General features: G+C 45.3%; 1 protein-coding gene across 1 annotated transcript in view; it reads left to right on the plus strand.

Annotated features, from left to right (window-relative positions):
• The window catches only part of LOC147105256 (plakophilin-1-like), a 93,078-nt gene that overhangs the window by 12,989 nt on the left and 62,103 nt on the right, over window positions 1–17,986 (plus strand). Inside the window, exon 3 of the mRNA XM_086011421.1 lies at window positions 14,371–14,807. Within this exon, the coding sequence (XP_085867547.1) occupies window positions 14,371–14,807 (437 nt within the window). The remainder of the gene's footprint in view (window positions 1–14,370; window positions 14,808–17,986) is intronic.

The raw sequence follows: 17,986 nt of genomic DNA on the forward strand, positions 1-17,986 counted from the left end.
ACAGAGCATGCCAAATCTTCCACCCATTAATTTAACATTTAATTAACATTGGGCAGGCTCGGTTATGGGTGTGTGATTCTCCTTGCCTGATTTTCCATTCTATGCTCTGCCCTTACACCCAAGTGCTGTAAGAGGAAACTCAGCCTTGCTATTTTCACATATTTTGATTCTTTCCCATTTTTAATATAATCTCCAATTGACAGATAGAGAAATCTAGACACAAATACATTTTTCTAGTTGAAGTTAAAGCCACATTCCATTAATGATTTGTCTTTGTCAAGTTTCAAAGAACATTACTGAAGTACTGCAGCTCTTCAACAAATTGCTTTTTTGTTATTTTTACAGAGCATTAAACCTTTTGTTCTCATATGTATGTGTAATACCCACTGGAAATGTTATGTACGCTAAGTATGGTTATCAATCTTTAACTTAGACACTATTATCATTGTTATAAATCCCTGGGTTAAAGTTGCCCATGTGAAGGTACGGCAAGAACTTTTAAGGACACAATGTGACTAAGAGCAGACTTTCCATAATTCTGCACCAGTATCAACTGTTGCAGACAGTGAGGCTGCGCAGTCTCCAGGCAGAAACCCCAGGAGGAAGGGGTGGAGTCGGGTTTTTCGAGCGGAAAACGGGAGCGACTGGAAGAAAAGAGGGCAGGAGCTCTCTGAAAAGAGGGCTCAGGAGGCAAATGGCTGCCGCATCCCTTCCCGGGCTTCCAAACTCGGCCGCTGCCCTTCGTATTAGTAGCTCTGCATCCAGAACTCAAAGTGGGATTCAGTGATCGTGAAGAGAATTCAACGAAGGGGTTCGGAGTCGTAAGTCTTGCAGACATTATACATACCATGAGCTCCAACTTAAGCGCGCCAACGAAAGAGTGCACTCGAATTTGGACACAGGGACAGATTCTCCTTTGAATCCATATAAATGGAGAATGTATGTTTATTATGTCTAGATTCATTCTAATGTATGCAAATGTCTAATTTAGGTCATTGACCCGTAATCTTCTTATACTGTCTGACGTTAAAACTATAAAGTAAGATCATTAGAATTAAGCCATTGTAGTAGTGATCTCCTTACTGGACTATAGAATACTGTCTACAACAGAGACCACATCTCACATATATCTAGAGAACCGTGAAGGGGTTACATATGTATGCCTGAATGAACTCTTCCTGCACCATGGCCAGCTAGGAATTACTGTTGGTGTTAATAGAGCATACATAATAAGTGTTTCTTTGACATACCTGAAATAGAAAAAGTAGGCTCATGATAATCACAGAATCACAGAAACCCCACAGTGCAGACAGAGGCCATTTCAGCCCATCGAGCCTGCACCGACACATATCCCACCCAATTCCCCGCAACCCCTACACCAACACATATCCCACCCTATCCCCGTAACCCCATGTATTTAATCCCCCTAACACTAAGGGTCAATTTATCATAGCCAATCAACCTAACCCACACATCTTTGGACTGTGGGAGGAAACCAGAGCACCCGGAGAAAACCCACGCAAACACGGGGAGAATGTGCAAACTCCACACAGACAGTCACCTGAGGCCGGATTCGAACCCGGGTCCCTGGCGCTGTGAGGCAACAGTGCTAACCACTATGCCACCGTGCTGCCCGTCAGGTTCATAATTCAGTAGAGAGCCAAGCTGAATACAAAAAGTACAGGGGAGAACTGAAAAAGGAAATAAAAGGGGCAAAGAGAGGATATGAGAATAGATTAGTGGGTAACATAAAAAGGAATACAAAAGTCTTTTATAAACATATCAGTCTTAAAAGGGTAGTCAAATGAAATGTGTGGCTGAGAACACGGGCCAAGAATGGAGAGGTACTCATCAAGGACAGAGGCAGTCCGTGCCCACTGGAAGGAGCACTTTGAAGATCTCCTTAACTGCGACTCTGTCTTCGACGCGAGTGTCCTCAACTCCATCCCACAGCATGATACCCGCCACCATCTCAGCACAACCCCAGCCCGGCATGAGGTTGAAAAGGCCATCTGACAACTGAAGAACAACAAGGCCTCAGGAGCAGATGGAATCCCCGCCGAAGCACTACTGGTGCGAATTCATGAACTAATTTCTCTTATCTGGAAGGAGGAGAGCATGCCAGGGGATCTCGGACGCCGTAATTGTGACCATCTTCAAGAAAGGTGACAAGTCCGATTGCGGTAATTACAGAGGAGTTTCCCTGCTGTCTGCCACAGGGAAAGTCATCGCAAGAATCCTCCTCAATCGCCTCCTCCCAGTGGCCGAAGAGCTCCTCCCAGAGTCACAATGCGGATTCCCCCCTCTAAGGGGCACAATGGACATGATCTTCACCGTACGTCAATTACAAGAGAAATGCAGGGAACAGCACCAACCGCTGTACATGGCCTTCTTTGATCTCACAAAGGCCTTCGACACTGTCAACCGTGAGGGATTATGGAGTGTCCTCCTCAAATTCGGCTCCCCTCAGAAGTTTGTCACCACCCTCTGCCTGCTTCATGACGACATGCAAGCCGTGATCCTGACCAACGGTTCCACCACAGACCCAATTCACGTACGAACCAGGGTCAAACAAGGCTGTGTCATCGCACCAACGCTCTTCTCGCTCTTCCTTGCTGCAATGCTCCATCTCACCCTCAGTAAGCTCCCCACTGGAGTGGAGCTAATTTACAGAACAAACAGGAAACTGTTCAACTTTCGTCGCCTCCAGTCCAGAGATCCAAGGTCGTCCCATCCTCTGTCGATGAATTACAGTATGCAGACGACGCTCACTCGGAGGTCGAACTCCAAACCATCGTCAACACATTCACTGAAGCATATGAGAGCATGGGCCTTACACTAAACATCCGTAAGACAAAGGTCCTCTACCAACCTGCCCCCGCCACACAGCACTGCCCCCCGATTATCAAAATCCACGACAAGGCCTTGGACAACATGGACCACTTTCCATACCTCAGGAGCCTACTGTCAACAAGGGCAGACGTCGATGACTAAGTCCAACACTGCCTTCAGTGTGCCAGTGCAGCCTTCAGTCACCTGAGGAAGAGAGTGTTTGAAGACCAGGACCTCAAACCCGGCACTAAGCTCATGGTCTACAGAGCAGCAGTGATACCCACCCTGCTGTATGCCTCAGAGACATGGACCATGTACAGCAGGCACCTCAAAGCACTGGAGAGGTACCACCAACGCTGCCTCCGCAAGATCCTGCAAATCCATTGGCAGGATAGGCGCACCAACGTCAGTGTTCTTGCTCAGGCCAACATCCCCAGCATCGAAGCTTTGACCACGCTCAATCAGCTCCGATGGACGGGTCACATTGTCCGCATGCCTAATACGAGACTCCCAAAACAAGCGCTCTACTTGGAGCTCCGGCACGGCAAGAGAGACCCAGGTGGGCAGAGGAAACGCTTCAGGGACACCCTCAAAGCCTCCTTGAAAAAGTGTAACATCCCCATTGACACCTGGGAATCCTTGGCCCAAGACTGCACAAAGTGGAGGAGAAGCATCCGGGAAGGCGCTGAACACCTTGAGTCTCTTCACTGGGAGCAAGCGGAAGCCAAGCGCAAGGAGCGCACATCAACCCAAGCACCCCACCCACCCGCCCCTTTAACCACAGTCTGCCCCACCTGTGACAGAGGCTGTAGGTCCCGCATTGGACTCTTCAGTCACCTGCGAACTTGTTTTTAATGTGGAAGCAAGTCATCCTCGGTTCCGAGGGACTGCCTAAGAAGTGGCCGATTAAGGACCAAAAAGGAGATCTTCTTGTGGAGGCAGAGGCCATGGCTGAGGTACTAATTGAGTAATTTGCACCTGTCTTCACAAAAGAGGATGCTGCCAATGAAGTAGTAAAAGAGGAGGTTGTAGAGAAATTGGCTATGATAATAATAGAGAGAGGAGGTACTTTAAAAGGTTGGCAGTACTCAAAGTAGAAGAGTCACCCGGTCCAGATGGGAAAAAAGCAGTGGCTGCGTGGATACGAAATTGGCTGAGGTATAGAAAGCAGAGAGCGGTGGCTGCTTTTTTCCAGTTCTGACGAAGGGTCATCGACCTGAAACATTAACTCTGTTTCTCTCTCCACGGATGCTGCCTGGCCTGCTGCGTCTTTCCAGCATTTTCTGTTGTTATTTCAGATTTCCAGCATCTGCTGTATTTTGCTATTGTATGAAGGTTAAGGGGAGATTGGATAGAGGTTCAAAATCATGAAGGATTTTGATAGATAAATAAGGTGAAACTGTTTCCAGTGTCAGAAATGTTGGTAACCAGAGCACACAGATTTAAAGCAATTGGCAAATGAACCAGAGACGGCCTGATGAAAACATTTTTTACACAGCGATTTGTTGTGATCTGGAATGCACTGCCTGAAAGGGTGGTGGAAGCAGATTCAGTGATATTTTCAAAATGAAATTGGATAAATACTTGAAGAGGAAAAAAATTGCAGGGCTATTGGGAAAGAGCAGGGGAGTGGGACTAATTGGATAGCTCTCTCAAAGAGTCGGTACAGGCACGATGGGCCGTATGGCCTCCTTCTGTGCTGTATCATTTTATGATTCTATGATTGTATGATTCTTACTATTTTAACAGAGGCATTGAGTTACCATCAGCATGAAAATAGCAGATAGAAGAATAAGAAGAATATCATAGCAAATAGGCAGATCTCACATGAGTATAGTAAGCATTCATCTGCTTGTATTAGCTGTAATTTCTAGCCTATTCATATTCTTTTGGGGATGACTACAATGTTAGTGGCACAGATGAGGTAGACCATCCTGTAGTAACAGATTGCTATTAAAATGGGGTAATTGTTGGAGCACTTGCACTGAAGTACTACAAAAATATTGCCTTTGGAACTGGGAACTGGTTTTTAATCAATCAGAGGCCAATTTTCCAAAGTTGTTTCCACCTTCAAAATATAAAATGGTCCCAGGTTGTACAGGAAATAACATAATGGGGTAAAAATTGGGTAGCACCTCACGGGGAGCAGCCGGCACCCCGCGGGGAGGCTTCACGGGGGCCGGGGCCAGCAACAAAGATGGCCACCCGCCACCTCCCCTTTAACTTGCGCCGCCCCGGCCACAGGTAGGCCCCCCTGACCCCGACGGACATAGCGTCCTGCGGTAAGTCAGGGGGGGGGTTGCCACCCAATATTACAGCTGGGGCGCAAATGGAGCACTACGCATGGGCGGCGCTAACGGTTAGCGCCACCGCTAACCTCACGCTGAATTTAGCAGGAGGCGTTGGCGGCGCCGCGCCCAGGCGCTAGTTGATTTGCGCCCCGTTAGCGCCCTCTTAGGGCACTAACAGGAGGCACAAACCAACCGAATTTAGCCCCCAATGTATTTTAAAGTTAAAATCAAGAACAGATTATATTAGAAATTAAAATAATAAAAATTGAAGAATGAGGGGGAAACGAGAATGAAGGAGAGGAAAAAGAACAACTAGCTGTAAAATATTTAATAACTTTTCAATTTAAAATTATGTTCATTTTACTGGACATGGGTTAATAATATAATGACGGTACTCCTAACCACTCCACTAATGCCCACAGGGAATCTGGAATTTCCCAAAACGGTTCAAGAGTCTCAGGTTTAATAACATGCAGTAACTTCAGCCCTGGTTAATGGTTGGACAGAAATTGCATTGCAAGATTGAGGTCACTGTAACTTAGAAACACAGACAATATAAAAAATACCAATAATTTTAAATAGAAAGTGATGTGCCTTCAATAACCACAAAACTAGAAGTTATAGACTTTAACAAGTTGACTTTTAATCACTAAGATCAGAGCTAACATCTCAACACACCGACTGGCTCACAGGAATGAGTCATACAGATCCTGGGATCTTTAAGTAAAGACCTGGAACCTTCCAGGTTAGTCAGGGAAGAGGAAGTGAAACTATACACCGTGTGGGGGAGGGTAATATACATGAGTGCAAAACGAACACATGCAAGACAAACAGATTTCATTACAGAAAGTTAATCTAAAAAAAATTACGGAAGTTATATGGAACATTTGTTGGTGCTGTACCATTTCTTGTAATGTACTAGTGTCAAATATGGACTGTAATGATGACTATTTATTTTTGATCCCAAATGGCACTGCTAGTAAGACGATCTAAAAAAAAGTTGCATTTACTGCAGTATAATTTCAATATATTTTAGTTCCATAATACAGTGCAAAACACGTGTTAACATCACATACATGTAAGTGCATGAACTGAAGCATGTGTAGGACTGCAGTTTTACAATCTTTAACCTCTTAATTGGTGCGGGAAGACAGTATAACAGTGCTGTAAACCCACACCACTCTAAAAAAAAGTACAAGTATTGTAATGATACTGGCAGAAAAATGAAGGCATAAGATTTAAGCTGAGGTGTGTTCTTTGATCAGGCTGTCAAACATTGTAACGGATTGCAGAACAGAATTTCATTCTAAAAGACTGCAATCATTCAACCTTGGTATGCATAATAGAGGAACAATCAATGGGATGTAAATTCCTTAGTGTTAAAGGTCAACTGTTAGTCAACCTCCTTCCTTCTATGGTTCATAATGACATGCTTCGAGTAAGTATGAGACACTGATGGTGAAGTATACAGAATCGACTTTATTTAAATACAACATAGTTCATCAGTCTAACTGTATACAGAGAGTGCAGCTTTTCGGTTTCTATATCTTTCGAACCCTCCAAATAACTGTTGAAAACCATGCTCCTTTTTACACCTTATTTTGCTTACATCAAAGCTACATGTCACAGATAAGACTTCCTGACTTATCTGTTCCTGAACCCTTTGAAAACAGTCTATTTACATAAACAGTCACAGTTGTTTACTTCAAAGATATTTCCCGCAAACAAGACTTCTGACCTATTGGCTGTAATTTTTACCTGCAGACCCGCTGGGAGTGGGTGGGTGGTGGTCCAGTAGCATGCGGAAGTCTGGATTTCCCTGTATGCAGTGACGATTTAACTGCACTGCGTGTGTCTGATGTCATTGACATGTTCCCTGCCCGGAGGTTAGCCTGATGGGCAGGTTTGCTTCCAGTCGGGCGGGGAGTACTCTACAGGAGGCTGCAGGACCAGTTAGGTCCAATCAGTGACCTCGGGCTGTGGGTCCGATCCCCGACCCCAGGGGTGTCTGACTCCAAGGGGTTTCCGATCCCTGACCCTGGGGGGGGCGTCTAATCCTCAACCTTGGGGTGGGGGGTGTGGTGGTGGGGGGGTGCGGAGTGGGGGGGGGTTTGTATGGGTGGTGGGATGATGGTGGGGCAGCTTGGGAGCCGGGAGGCTGTCCGCCTCGTTGCAGCTGCTGGGATTCCCGAGGCCCAGGAACCCTGGCCGGCTACCGAAAAACCTGTAAAGCATGTTTAAATCTGAGGCTTCCAGCTTCATTATCTTATTTAAAGTGCCAACCCACCTCCCTAGGAGCGGGTTAGCTACACGCCCCTTGTCCCACCTTGGGTAATACCCAGAAGTCACCGGGTTGGAGCTGGCTTTCCTACATGCTTCCAATTTTTCCCCATTTAACCCCTGCCCGCACCCACTCCCACCCGCTCACCTATGTTAAAATTCCCACCATTTCCAGAATCCTTTGGGGAGTAGTTTAATTAACAGCTTATCTTGCTATACTTTAGCTAATGGACTCCTCTGCCTATGTTTTTTACACTAGCTATTAAAGTTGTACTTTAATCACTCGTGCTTAATGTCTTCCCAGTCACTAATTTCCTCGGGCATATCTCATAGACAATACTTTGGCATTAAAAGCAGAAGATAAGCTCTGCTTTCTTCTGTGGCACCCTGAAGCTATCTTGTTTTTCTTGGAAAGCCTGATGTTCCAAGATACAAGGAAGTTTGATTATTAACCCTAAACTCTCCAGTCTCCAGGATGTCCAACACTTAGTGCCCCAAGCCAAGTGCAATTCCGGCGGAATCCAAAAGCCCGAGGACCGAAGTAAATTCATCCTTGGGGCTCTTCAGAATAACTCAGGCAAGATGTGGGTGCCTATCAGTCCACTCACCTGTCAGGGCCTTGAGGATTTTGGCCAATACCCATGGCCAAAGGTAAGGCCAGAGGGGTGGGGGCAGGGGGGCACGTGATCAGCAGAGTGGCAAGGGCGGGCCGATAGCAGGTGCAGTTGTTTACTGGAGCCAGGAGGAGCACCCATGTTCCTTCCGACTCCACTAAAAGCAAAGCTTTGGAAATATTGGAGCCCTTTTTTGCGCGGCCCCTTTAAGGAGCACTGGTTAGATTAGTCAAAACCTGGAAATGCTAGTGGATCATCGCAAGCTCCGACTGGGGGTTTACTGTAGACCTCCAAATAGTGAGAAAGAGATAGATGAGCAAATCTGTAGGCAAATTTTGAAGAAATATAAAAATAATAGAGCAGCAAAAGCAGGGGACTTCAATTACCATCATATAGACTGGGAAAAATACAGAGTAAAGGGCAAGGAGGGGGAAGAATTCCTAAAATGTGTACAGGGGAACTTTTTTTTAATTCAATATATTTCTAGCCCATTGAGGAATGAAGCAGTGCTGGATCTAGTTCTAAGAAATGAAGTAAGGCAAGTGGAAAGTGATTCCGTGAGAAAACATCTGGGTAATAACGATCATAATATATTACGGTTTAAAGTATTTATGGAAAAGGACAAAGAAAAATTAAAGTTGAAAATACCCAACTGGAAGAGAGCCAATTTCAGTGATTTTGAGAAGGGATCTAGCACAAGTAGACTGGAAAAACAAGATTGGCCAGAAAAACAGTAAATGAGCAATGGCAGGCTTTCAAGGTAGAAATACTTCAGGTACAAACCAAGCATATTCCCATAAGGAGTAAAGATGGGGGACATCGAAAGCTAGAGCTCCCTGGATGATAAAGGAAATAGAGATTAAAATAAAACAGGAAAAGGAGGTTTACGACCAATGTCAGGTACAGAAAACAATCGCAAACCGTGCAGAATACAGAGAGTGCAGGGGGAAATTGAGGAAAGATATAAGAAGGGCAAAGTGAGAATAGGAGAAAAGGTTAGTGGGTAACATAAAGGGGAACCCAAAAATCTTTTATAAACATATAAAAAGTGAAACGATAATTAAAGAAACGGTGGTGCCAATTAGGGTCAAAGAAGGAAATTGGGCTAACCAAATTAGTAACAATACCGTGGAGGAGGAATTCCTGGAGTGCATACGGGATGGTTTCCTGGACCAATATGTCGAGCAACCAACTAGAGATCAGGCCATCTTAGACTGGGTATTATGTAATGAGAAAGGATTAATTAGCAATCTTGTTGTGCGAGGCCCCTTGGGTCGGAGCGATCATAATATGATAGAATTCTTCATTAAGATGGAGAGTGAAGTAGTTGACTCAGAGACTAGGGTCCTGAATTTAAATAAAGGAAACTACGATGGTATGAGGCACGAGTTGGGTAGGATTGATTGGGGAATGTCACTCAAAGGGTTGACGGTGGATAGGCAATGGCAAACATTCAAAGATCGTAAGGATGAACTACAGAATTTGTTCATCCCAGTTTGGCATAAAAATAAAACAAAAAAGGTGACTCAACTGTGGCTAACAAGGGAAATTAGGGACAGCACAAGATCCAAGGAGAGGACATATAAATTGGCCAGAAAAAGCAGTAAACCTGAGGATTGGGAGCAGTTTAGGATTCAACAAAGGAGGACAAAGGGATTAATTAAGAGGGGGAAAATAGAGTATGAGAGTAAGCTTGCAGGGAACATAAAAACTGACTGTAAAAGCTTTTATAGATACATGAAGAGAAAAAGATTAGTGAAGTCAAGCGTAGGTCCCTTGCAGTCAGAATCAGTGGAATTTATAATGGGGAACAAAGAAATGGCAGACAAATTAAATACATACTTTGGTTCTGTCTTCACAAAGGAGGACACAAATAACCTCCCCAGAGGTGTCAGGGAACATAGGGTTCAATGAAAGGGAGGAACTGAACAAAATCAGCATTTGTAGGGAAATGGTGTTAGGGAAATTGACGGGATTGAAGGCCGATAAATCTGCAGGGCCTGATAATCTACATCCTAGGGTACATAAGGAAGTGGCCCTAGAAATAGTAGATGCATTGCTGGTCATCTTCCAAAATTCGATAGACTCTGGAACAGTTCCCATGGATTGGAGGGTAGCTAATGTTACCCCATTATTCAAAAAGGTTGGTAGAGAGAAAACGGGGAATCATAGACCGGTAAGCCTGACATCGGTAGTGGGCAAAATGCTAGAGTCCATTATAAAAGATGTAATAGCAGAGCACTTGGAAAACAGTGACAGGATCGGACAAAGTCAACATGGATTTACAAAAGGTAAATCGTGCTTGACTAATCTACTGGAATTTTTTGAGGATGTAACTGGTAGAATAGATAAGGGAGAACCAGTGGATGTGGTGTATTTGGACTTTCAGAAGGCTTTCAATAAGGTCCCGCATAAGAGATTAGCATGTAAAGTTAAGGCACATGGGATTGCGAGCAAGGTACTGACTTGGATAGAGAACTGGTTGGCAGACAGGAAGCAAAGAGTTGGAATAAACAGGTCTTTTTCCAAGTGGCAGGCAGTGACTAGTGGGGTACTGCAGGGATCGGTCCTTGGACCCCAGCTATTCACAATATATATTAATGATCTGGATGAGGGAACTAGATGTAATATCTCCAAGTTTGCAGATGACACAAAGCTGGGTGGGCGTGTGTGCTGTGAGGAGGATGCCGAGAAACTTCAGTATGATTTGAACAGGTTGGGTGATTGGGCAGAAGCATGGCAGATGCAATATAACGTGGATAAATGTGAGGTTATCCACTTTGGTGTCAAAAACAGGAAGGCAGATTATTATCTGAATGGCAATAGATTGGGAGAAGGGGAAGTGCAACGAGACCTGGGCGTCCTTGTGCACCAGTCGCTGAAGGTAAGCATGCAGGTGCAGCAGGCGGTTAAGAAGGCAAATGGGATGTTGGCCTTCGTAGCAAGAGGGTTTGAGTACAGGAACAAGGATGTCTTGCTGCAGTTGTACAGGGCCTTGGTGAGACCACACCTTGAGTATTGTGTGCAGTTTTGCTCGCCTTATCTGAGGAAGGATGTTCTTGCCATGGAAGGAGTGCAGCGAAGATTCACCAGGCTGATACCTGGGATGGCAGGAATGACGTATGAGGAGAGATTGGGTCAATCGGGCTTATATTCACTAGAGTTTAGAAGAATGAGAGGGGATCTCATTGAAACTTATAAAATTCTAACAGGACTAGACAGACTAGATGCAGAAAGGATGTTCCCGATGGTCGGGGAGTCCAGAACCAGGGGTCACAGTCTAAGGATAAGGGGTAAGCCATTTTGGACTGAGATGAGGAGGAACTTCTTCACCCAGCGAGTGGTGAACCTGTGGAATTCTCTCCCAAAGAAGGCAGCAGAGGCCAATTCATTAAATATATTCAAGAAGGCGTTAGATATATTTCTTAAGGCTAAAGGGATCAAGGGATATGGAGAGAAGGCAGGAACAGGGTACTGAATTTGGATGATCAGCCATGATCTCATTGAATGGCGGAGCAGGCTCGAGGGGCCGAATGGCCTACTCCTGCTCCTATCTTCTATGTTTCTATGAAATCTTCTTGTGGGGGCAGAGGGCATGACTGAGGTACTGAATGAGTACTTTGCATCTGTGTGCACAAAGAAATAGATGAAGTAAATGTCGAAGTAGAGAAGGGGGGAATAGAGATATTCAATACGATAAAAATAGATAGAAAGGAGGTGCTAAATAGGTTGACCACATTCAAAGTGAAAAAGCAGCACAAAGGAAGATGGTTGTGGTGGTTGGAGGTCAATCATCATAGCCCCAGGGCATCGCTGCAGGAGTTCCTCAGGGCAGTGTCCTAGGCCCAACTATCTTCGGCTGCTTCATCATTGACCTTCCCTCCAACACAAGGTCAGAAATGGGGATGTTCGCTGATGACTGCACAGTGTTCAGTGTCATTCACAGCTCCTCAGATAATGAAGCAGTCCATGTCTGCATGCAACAAACCTGGACGACATTCAGGCTTGGGCTGATAACTGGCAGGTAATATTCACGCCACACAAGTGCAGGCAACGACTATTTCTAACAAGCGAGAGTCTAATCACCGCCCTTCGACATTCAATGGCATTACCATCGCCGAATTCCCCACTATCAACATCCTGGGGGTCACCATTGACCAGAAACTTAACTGGACCAGCCACACAAATACTATGGCAACAAGAGCAGGTCAGAGGTTAGGTATTCTGCAGCGAATGTCTCACCTCCTGACTCCCCAAAGCCTTTCCACCATCTAAAATGCACAAGTAAGGAGTGTAATGGAATACTCTCCACTTGCTTGGATGAGTGCAGCTCCAACAACACAAGAAGCTCGACACCAAAGCAGCCCGCTTGATTGACACCCCATCCACCACCTTAAACATTCACTCCCTCCACCACCGGTGTACCATGGCTGCAGTGTGTACCATCTACAAAATGCACTGCAGCAACTCACCAAGGCTTCTTTGGCAGCACCTCCCAAACCCGTGACCTCTTCCGCCTAAAAGGACAAGGGCAGCAGGCGCATGGGAACACCACAACCTCCAAGTTCCCCTCTGTTGTAGAGTGTATTAACTGACACTCGATGGGAGGTTTCAGATCGATATTCAAGTGGTCTTTATTAGGCCGCCGGGGAGCCAGTCTCTCACCAACAGACTTCTCCGACTTGTTACAGTGTATACAGCATTTTTATACTTTCAAATACCTCGTGGCGACCTTGTGACTTGTTACAATCTTATTGGACTTCTGCAGTTGCTTAATTGGATTATAAGCTGCATGATTCAAACCGACCAATTGACTTACGGATGATGCAATGCAGCTTTCCTCTTTGTTTAAACCAATAAAAATACATTAAACAAATACACTAACAACCAGTCCAATAAACCCCGAAACAAAACTTAACCACTTAAATTAAAGTTTGGTTGTTTAAACCAACTACGCACTCCAGTCCCCGCGGCGCCCACCGGTCACGAAAGAGCTCGAGCTCGCCGGCGGACACCGCGTGCTCCATCTCCAGGGCCACCCGGCCGCGAACATGGCCGCGGAAGAGCAATGCAGCTTTTGGTTGATTTCATTAACTCTGTGTATAACTGCTGATTGAAAGGTCAGTTTTGATCACATTACAAAACCTCGTCAAGGTGCTTTCTGTTTTGATAAGCAGCCATGAGTTTCTGCACACACATAGTTTTGCAAGCGGTCAGCAAATTTTTAACTTTAACTCTTTCCCTAATTCACCCTCCAAGTCACACACCATCCTGACTTGGAAGTATATTGTCGCTGGGTCAAAATCCTGGAACTCCCTAAGAGCACTGTGGGAGTACCTTCACCACACAGACTTCAGCGGTTCAAGAAGGCGGCTCACCACCACCTTCTCAAGGACAATTAGGGATGGGCAATAAATGCTGGTCTTGCCAGCGACGTCCACATCCCAGGAATGAATAAAAAACAAAAAAATTCTGAGCACCACACTTTTTGAGGAATGTCAAGGCCCTGGAGAGGGTACAGAGGAGGTTTACCAGGATGATACTAGGGATGATGGAGTCCTGGTTATGTGAAGAAGCTGGGATTGTTTTCCTTGGAGCAGAGGAGGTTAAGGGGAGACCTAATAGAAGTATTCAAAATTATGAGTGGGTTTGATAGAGCGAGCAGGGAGAAACTATTTCCCCTGGCAAGTGGGTCGGTAGCCAGAGGTCATAGATTTAAAATAATTGGCAAAAGAACTAGAGGAGAAATTTCTTCACACAGAGGGCTGCTAAGATCTAGAATGCACTACCCGAAAAGGTAGTGGAATCAGATTCCATTGGAACTTTTATAAGGCAATTGGACATGTACTTGAAGAGGACTAATTTGCAGGGTTATGGTGTGTGGGGCTACATTGGATAGCTCTTTCAAAGAGCCGGCACAGGCATGATGAGCCGAATGGCCTCCTTCTGTGCTGTAAGATTCTATGATTCTAGGGCAAACAAGTAGAGGAGACCAAGTCTGAAATGAGCCGAGGAGTTTCATTTTAAAATTGAAATAAGGCCTGTGCTCATTTGCGGCCTCCTAAAAGACAGAGTTCAATCAATTTAGCAGTGGCCTGAACTCCCATGGAGATCAGGCGTGGGCCTCTGCCCTGCTAAATTGGTTTTCCTTGTGCCCATTTTAGGCCTATAAAATGGGCGCAACAAAGTTAAAAGTAGACATGAGTGACCTTAACTATATTTGGTACTAAGTGTACTTTTACCTTGCAGTTTTAGGTTTCAGCTCTAACTACAGTAAATTGAGTCTTTTTTTAAATCTTTAATAAAGACTGGAAGATGTTCAATTCTATACTTAAACATTCTCTCTCTTTCAGGGTTCACAGTATAATGTTACCATGAATGGATTTTCTGGCATGGAAAATAGCCTGACTTCCGGAACAGGAATCACAAGAGAGTATCAACAAAAGGGCCTGTTTAGCACTGTTAGCATGAAGGGAAACCGATCAATCAGTGTACCATCACAGTATCCTAAATATTTTGGACCACAAAGTCCACAGGGTGAAAATGAAGTCTTCTACCGAGGCATCTCAACTAGTCGAAGTGAACCAGATCTCCTAAATGTACAAAATATGCAGACAAGTAGAAGGCTGAGAAATAAGAACCAATCTGACCAGACCAAGAGTCTTTATATAAAAAGGAGCAACACCCGAATTTCTCACCGGCTTTCAGATTCGAAAAGTCAGCAAAACCCAAACTTTCACACTTCAAAAGGAAACACTACAGGTACTTGGAGAGCAGCAGATGGAATGCGGTAAGTTTGATCTTGATTTAATTAAATAATGTGGCCAGGATTTTCCTCTTTGGCAACATTGCTGCTAGAAGTAGGCTGGGGCAAGATTTCTGCCTACCTGTTGAACATGGAACTGGCCCCAGCAGATTTCCCATGGTCAGCTTAATTAGAATGTTTTTGGCAGACTTCCAGTGGTGGTCTTCTTGCCTGCACTGGGCAACAATCCATGGTGAAGTGTGGATTTTTGCAACAACTGCAGGACTTCCCTGCCTGCAGCAACTAAAAGGGTCTGCCTGCTCCCCTTCATACAAAGTAATGGGCGGCCTTTCCTGAACAGTCCAATTTTCCCAGTGTTTAAGAGAGCATCAATTGTTGTCATGGGAGGGGTGGGAGATTTACATTTTAAAAGACATTCCCTCAGCCTTAGCAAGCTGGATGCTACTAATATGCTGCTATTCTTTGCGTGCAACATTGCTGTGGCAGCAATGACAGAAAATTCACACATGGCTCCCTCAAGAGTAACTGAATAACAACCTGGAGCAGAACACTGGTTGATTTTTAATTTAATTTAAACTTCTTTTGTAGTGCATTTCTTTCAGTCATACAACTGGGGGAGGGATCACTGCTCATGGTCCTGGGTGTTAAAGGTCCCATTGTTCCTAGTCACATCCAGAGACAGCATTAAAGAGGGAAGAAAACAGCAGAGGTTTCTCAGACCGTAAATCTAGATTGTTTTTTCTAAATCTTTGGATTTCTATAGGCTGCCTCCAAGATTCTGTTATTTCTGCTATGAATCTAAAATAACATTAGCCTTAATGGGGATTTACTTGTCTCTGTCCCACCATAGGAGTCAATACAGAGATCCTGCTAATGGTGAAATAATACACTTTGTGCGGCATTATGTTGGACCTTCCTTCCAACATAAGGTCAGAAATGGGGATGTTCGCTGATGACTGCACAGTGTTCAGCACCATTCGCAACTCCACAGATAATGAAGCAGTCCATGCCCGCATGCAACAAGACCTGGACGACGTTCAGCCTTGGGCTGATAAGTGGCAGGTAACATTCGCGCCACAGAAGTGCCAGGCAATGACTATCTCCAAAAAGCGAGAGTCTAACCACCTCCTCTTGACATTCAATGGCATTACCATCGCCAAATCCCCCACTATCAACATCCTGGGGGTCACCATTAACCAGAAACTTAACTGGACCAGCCACATAAATACTATAGCAACAAGAGCAGGTCAGAGGCTAGGTATTCTGCGGCAAGTGTCTCACCACCTGACTACCCAAAGCCTTTCCACCATCTACACGGCACAAGTAAGGAGTGTGATGCAATACTCTCCAAATTCTACAACGTGCTGTGACATTGCACTGTTAGAACCAGGCTGGAGCGGGACTTCCACCTGTCTTCAGGTAGCCATGCTGACCTTGCTGGCTCAGTAAATTTGCATAGGAAAAGGCGTACAGGCTGTTGAAATATAGCCTGCAATGCCTCCGATATACTCGGGGGTGGAAAATTGCATCAGGTTGGGATATGGGCTCCAAATGGGACATGAAGAGTGTGAAGTCGGAAAATATCTAGAGGGGACCGTGGAGCAAAGGAGCTGGGGTGGGGGAGTGCAGGGAGGTGTGGCTGGAAAATACCTGGAAGAGATACAGAGACTTGGTGCAGCAGCAGAATATAAGACTTGGGCAATAAGTTAGCAACCAGATTGAAGAAACTAGCAGAAAACTTGAGCCAGACCTACATGTCCTTGTAACAGATATATGGAGCAGGTGGGATAGGCTCTGTGGGGTTGGGTGCTAGAGTCCTGCCAAGAACGTGGTACACACTTTGTGGAGGGAGGTGGCTGTGGCAGTGAGTGTCACTACCTTGAACCCGAGGACTCTATTGCAGTGGTAATAATTTAATAACCTCACCAGAGCAGCCAAGGTAAGCTACATGCTCCCCTGATCCTTCTTTACAATGTCTTTATATGTGTGGCATTCCTTCATGCATTACCTCGCAGTGCCGGAGGAGTCAGGAGTGAAAGTGTGATCAGACAGTGGGGAGGGGAGGCTGCAGAAGTCAGTTCCTGGCTCGTGAGCCAGTGGACTCCGATCTCTGGAGTTTTTCTCTAAACGAAGGATGCTGGATGAGCATCACACTCACGTGAAGGCACTGAAGGCCATCTTTGAGAACCTGAGACAGATAGCAGGTGTCATGACTGAATTCAATGGCATCCTAAATGCCAATACTGGAGAAAGATTTGACATAATCTAGTGCTACCTGAGGTGGGTGAGGGCAAAACAAACCTCTGCATCCACCGCCCCCCCCCCCCACCCACAACTGAGAGGCCTCTAGACCAGACCAGTTAGCGCATCCAAAGTGCATTCTTTGGCCACTGACCTTCACACATTGGGGGAGTGTTTGGTGAGAACGATGGAAAACGGCTTCTGTGAGATGCAGGACACCATCTCTCGGGGACTGAAAGATCTAATTGATACCATCAGGTGCATCATCCTACTGATCATTGAGCGCTCAAATCTAGGACACTGCATAAGTGGCATGGCTAGAATTCACCTCCATGATGCCATCTCTCATAGCTCCTCCCGAGTCCTGCTCATGTAAGTGTCAAGATGCAGGGCTCGGCTGCCCATGCACCTGCAATATTAATGTAGCCTGTTGAAAAGTCCTACCAGGCCTCAGAAGCCATGAGACGAAAGACACCTTGGACTCCAGAAGCTTATGGTACCACAGTGCAGCCAAGCACCACTAGCATCCCTAGCCCTCCGGTACCACCTCAGAGCATTGGTATAGGTTTAAAAAAAAAAACAGAGGCACCTGGGTAGGTACATGAAGAATGAGCAGTACTGTAAATTTATATGTGCACAGTCAAACCACTTTGTGATATGAAGTTTTCTGAAGATAGTATGCTCTTTGTTTTTGTGTTTGAGAGGATATTTGGAAGTCAGTTTTCAAGGAGAAACAGAGTTCATTTTATGTCACCTTACTGAACTGTTTCCTTCTGAAGCAGAACTCATCTGAGAGACCATCAAATAAGCAGCATGGTCCTTAGACTCTTATGGAAGGACACTCCTACTTGGTCTTTTTTTGGATGTAGCCTTATTCTCTATGCCTCTCATTTCCTCTTCTGCCTCCATCATAAGGACCAATATGGTAATGCCCGTGGTAAACCCCAGGGTAAAGGCTCATG

This window comes from Somniosus microcephalus, chromosome 18 (genome assembly GCF_052327205.1).
Source record: "Somniosus microcephalus isolate GS21.2 chromosome 18, FLI_Smic_1.0, whole genome shotgun sequence".
In the NCBI taxonomy this organism is placed as follows: Eukaryota; Metazoa; Chordata; class Chondrichthyes; order Squaliformes; family Somniosidae; genus Somniosus; species Somniosus microcephalus.